Consider the following 4,851-nt stretch of genomic DNA (forward strand, 5'->3'; position numbering starts at 1 on the left):
AGAGGGGGAGGATCACCTTCTTGGCCCTGCTTGTGATGCATCTGTGGATGCACAACAAGGTACGGTTAGCCCTACTGACCGTGCCTCGCATTGTTGGCCCGTGTTCATCTTGGAGTCAGTAATGACTCCAAGATCTCTTTCTGTCACTGTGCTTTTGAGAAGGGAGTTCCCCAGCCTATAGATGTGCTGCTGGTTCCTACTGCCTTAGTGCAGCACCCTGCACTTGTCAGTATTGAATCCCATCCTATTTTAATTTGCCCACCCCTGTAACCTGTCCAGGTCCCGCTGTAATCTGTCTTTCCCTTCCCTGTATGCCTTTCATACAGGATCTTAAGACATTGGCTTAGGATGAGGGGGAAATATCCCTTTATCATCAGGGGAAATAGTAAAACGCTGGATAACTGAATTATAAAACCACATGTATGAAGTGTATGGTAGACATTAAACAGAACTCGGGTTTCTTTTCCCTCTTTCTCTGTTCTGACCACTAATGCTTGCTCTCTTGTCTTAAATTTTAACATTTGAACTGCTATTTGAACAAAAGAGTATATGAAATACTGTATTTTTCTGAATCCAAGATGATCCCCCTCACAGTGGTTAGATTTTCTACATGGAAAATGTATAAGTTTGTTAGAATTTTCTAGGTATAGAATCTAATTATTGGAGGGCTGTCTTAAATTAATTCCTGCCCACTTCTACAGCAAGGAAAGTAGTGGCCGGGGGTGGGGAGGGGTCAGATAGCTGTTGGGGCCAGGGAGCACCCTGGTCCTCTGCCTCACCCCCTGCTTTTCCCTTCTGCAGCCCCCATCCCCATCTCTCTACAGCCTCTTCCACTCTTCCCCACCCACTTTCCACCATCTCTGCCTCTTCTCCCCCCACCTTACTGTCAGATGCTGCTTGAGCTTTATTTCCTCCTGGCTCATGGAGCACAGCCACTGCCTGGCCGCATAGCAGTATTTGCACTGCTGATTGTCTGGGCAGGGGATGGAGAAGGGACAGTGCTCTGTGCCTGGGAGGAAATCCAACCTGAGCCAGAGCCAAGCCATGCTTGACAGTAAGGGGAGGAATGGGGCAAATCGAGGACAGAAGCTGCAGAGGAGTGGAGGTGGGGGCAAGCAGCTGCTGTGAGCCTGACTCTGGCCCTGACTTGGCTTGGGGCCAGTCAGAGCTGCAGCAGTCACCTGTTCCCCACCCCTCTGTTTTGTACATGAATCTAAGACCCCAGGGGCTTTTCCCCACCATGCTGTTGGAGGGGTGGGGGCACCTCATCTTAAATTTGAGTAAATGTGGTATTTACAATGCATTTCATCCAGATATTGACTTGTTAGGTTTTCAGTCACAACATTGAAAATTTCAGTGAGTTAAACATCTTAGTTGATTTTATTTTTGTTTTATTTGTATAGTTCACGAGAGACTATTACAGTCAAGTCAGTTAAAAAAGAAGTGGAGAAGAAACTCCGATATCTGCTTGCAGACTTGCCACTACCACCTGAGTTGCCTGGAGGAGATGACCTATCCAAAAGTCCCGAGGAAAAGAAACCAGCAGTTCAGACACACAGCAAAAGGAGGCCTAAGTAAGTGTGTACTAGTTCCCTATAAAAACAGTCTGGTTGCATAGAATTAAAGTGGTAAGTTTCCCTATAGTATACTAATGTGGAATAGATGACATTTGTCTGGCTTTTCATATCTGTTTAATATAAGAGATGAAAAAGATTTGACTCAAGATTTGTTCCCATTCTGTTGATCTGTCTGGTCTTTTTTACATGATCGTGAATACTTTTTTTTCTTTTGAATCCTCTTCAGAGACAATCCTTGGGAGCTCTGGCCCTACGTGGGGAAGAATTGATGACACTTTACCTCCTAGTTTCCTATTTGCATCTTCTGCCCTAAGTTCTGTTCAGTTCTATCCCCTCATTTATGCCTGCTTAGCTGTGCACATCACTGAGGGACTGGGTTAGCAGAAAGGACAGGCAGAGAGAGGAACTTTTTGGAAAATATCTGTTGATGAGCAGCCAGAAATGTGTGTTTGAGATTAGATGTGTGTGTTAACCCAGGTCTGGCTTAAAACTTCTTTGACTTTTATATCCTCCCTTAAAACATTTTCTTCTCAGAAATTCATTTTTGCTCTTAAACTACCCAGAAAGAATCAGTGCTATGGCCAGTTAATTGTTCCTTTCTTTGCATTCCACCCCCTCCCTCCCTCCCATCCTTTTGCCTCTTATGGGCAAGAATAATGCCCCTGCAACACCCAGGAGCAAGTGGTAGCTGTTGAATTGCATGTTTCGCTTTGTAGTTTAAATGGGATGGTATCTTTAGGTCAGTAAAAGATGTCTTGCATGGACAGACACTGGCAAAACTGTTTCCAAAATGTAGTTAGAAGATTAAATATATTTTTAAATTCCAATGGAAGTCAGTTTTAAACAGACAGATGTTCGTTTGTTTGTTTGTTTTTTCAGATTACAAATTTGAAAAATATATAGCAGCTTTGTGGTAATCTGGGTCTGTCCAACCCTGGCTACACACCACATGGTTGCACAGCCCCTGCATGCTATGCCACATGGGTCCAAATCTGCTGTGCTGCAGTGGGCAGTCCCCACCATGATGCACTGATGACTGCACTGCACAGGATCCCCTAAGTTTCCTTGCCATGGACTCCCTCTGCCCTGCACATCAAACTGTGCTGCCCTATCATCAGAGGCAGGAAGCAGAAGCTGGGGGGGGGGAGAGGAGGAACTCAAGATTGCAGTGGTAGCAGCAGCAGGAGAAAAATGGAGAAGTAGCATCCAGACTGGGAGACTAACCCCTTGGGGGCCACCAGTTGGACAGCCCTATGTTACAGGGCTGTGAAAAGCTTTGGTTGCCAATTCGATTCAGAGGAGATTTGGCCCGATTCAGCAGGCGAATCTCTGAATCCGAATCGAATTGGGAGACCCATTAAAAGGCCTGAATTGAATCCAAAGCCTCCGAATCAATTTGGAAAAAATTCAGAGAGATTCGGATTGGCATGGGAGAGGCAGGCACAGCCAGGCAGCTGCAGGTTCTCCTGCGGCTCCTCGGGCAGTGGGAGCTGTAGGAGAAGCCCCCATGGCTGTCCTGCTCGGCCCCATCCCCTGCCTGGCCCAGCCTCCTGGTGCTGCATGGGGGGGCTCTGCCACGAGTTCCAGAGGGCCCTGATCCCCGCTGCCAGAGCTGGTGAGTGTGAGGCTTTTTTTTAAGTGCTGGGAGGGGACAGGGGCTTCTCCTGCGGCTTCCCCCCACCAGGGAAGAGGCAGGCACAGCTGAAGGAGCTGTGGGAGAAGCCCCCATGGCTGCCCTGCCCAGTCCGAGCCTCCCAGCACTTAAATAAGCCCCACACTCACTGGCTGTAGCAGCAGTAATCAGGGCCTCTGAGGGCTCTTGGCAGAGCCTGGCCATGCAGCGGGGAGCTTGGCATTGCTCAGCCCCAGCTCCCAAATAGTGCACAGCGCCCTGCCTAGCTACGCTGCACCTGTGCCATGGGGCAGCTGGTGTGCAGGTACCAGGCAGGAGGCAATCCCCATGCTACCCTGTGCTGCACAGGGCCCTGATCAGAGGCCCTGATCCTTGCTTCTGTAGCTGGTGAGTTTCGGGGCTTTTATTTTAAAGTGTCAGGCGGGGTACGGGGCCTGGCAGGGCAGCCATGGGGGCTTCTCCCGTGGTTCTCCCCGGCTGATCCAAATCTCTGAATCAGCACCGATCCTCCGATTCTGCTTTGGCCCAGTCGAATTGCTGTCCTCCGAATCGGCCAAATCAAATACTTCCCTATTCACACAGGCCTACTATGTTAATATATGGGAAATGGAAAGTGAAACTGTCTTGAAAGAGAAATTAAACTAAAATTAACTAAATAGTTTCATTTTCCAAGTTGGGAGAAATAAAGAACATGAATATTGAAAGTTGGATTATTTTGGGTCTTACAGCTCTTATTTTCTAAGAAACAGTAACGTGGGTAAGGAACCCTTGCTTTTTTATAAGTTCATCAAAGTTCAGATAAACACATTGTCATTAAAGATTAATTTTTAGAGCTTACTTCTATTTACCAGAATATGTGGCCCACGTCATGGTGAAACAAAGGAAAAAGAGATTGACTGGGGAAAACGCTGTGTGGATAAATTTGACATTATTGGGATTATTGGAGAAGGCACATATGGGCAAGTTTACAAGGCCAGGGATAAGGATACAGGTAAGATCTAAAAACATAATGAATGAGCATTGATTATAGAATTGTAGTATTACAGGAGTTTAATATGGATACCATGTATTTCTGCCACCTCAAGTGGCTGATTTCTTCACAGTTGTTCTTGTCTTTAATGCTGACAGTTCTTCATGGTAGGGCTATGTAAAATAGTGTGTCTGGGGAGCTGCTCAAAAAGTAAGCTGCACATTTTTGGCCAATTTGTTATTCTTGCCTTGAACACACTAAAAGTAAAGAGAGGAGGGGAGACAGACTCACAGAACAATAACCTTTGGATCTGTAGTTGTAACTGGCCTTGTACAGACTTTTGGTTTCTCCTTATATGGAGAAGATCCATGACTGTACAGATGTTCAGGCTTTTTCTCCCTGAGTAAAAATGGCTACTCTAGGAAAAAAATAACCTGGTAACAATCAAGGTTAAATCACTCTTGGGGGAGTTTCTCCAGGGAAAACAAATGTCTGCACATGCTGTGACTTCTCTCAAAAGCAAACATAGTCCTCCAGTATCCCCTCCCTTTCCCTACTGTGCTCTTACTGCTCCCAATCAGAGCTGCCCTATGCAGTGCTGCCATTTGTTGTCAGGCAGACTAAAGGAGCCTGCAGAGCATGCTGAGATGTGTGCATAACACCCCCCCCCC

General features: G+C 46.6%; 1 protein-coding gene across 1 annotated transcript in view; it reads left to right on the forward strand.

Annotated features, from left to right (window-relative positions):
* The window catches only part of CDK13 (cyclin dependent kinase 13), a 105,863-nt gene that overhangs the window by 51,880 nt on the left and 49,132 nt on the right, over window positions 1–4,851 (forward strand). The window contains exons 6-7 of the mRNA XM_019508721.1: window positions 1,404–1,574; window positions 4,062–4,201. Coding sequence (XP_019364266.1) covers window positions 1,404–1,574; window positions 4,062–4,201 — 311 coding nt within the window. The remainder of the gene's footprint in view (window positions 1–1,403; window positions 1,575–4,061; window positions 4,202–4,851) is intronic.

Source organism: Gavialis gangeticus, unplaced genomic scaffold (genome assembly GCF_001723915.1).
Source record: "Gavialis gangeticus isolate Ggan-Ray unplaced genomic scaffold, GavGan_comp1, whole genome shotgun sequence".
Classification (NCBI taxonomy): domain Eukaryota; kingdom Metazoa; phylum Chordata; order Crocodylia; family Gavialidae; genus Gavialis; species Gavialis gangeticus.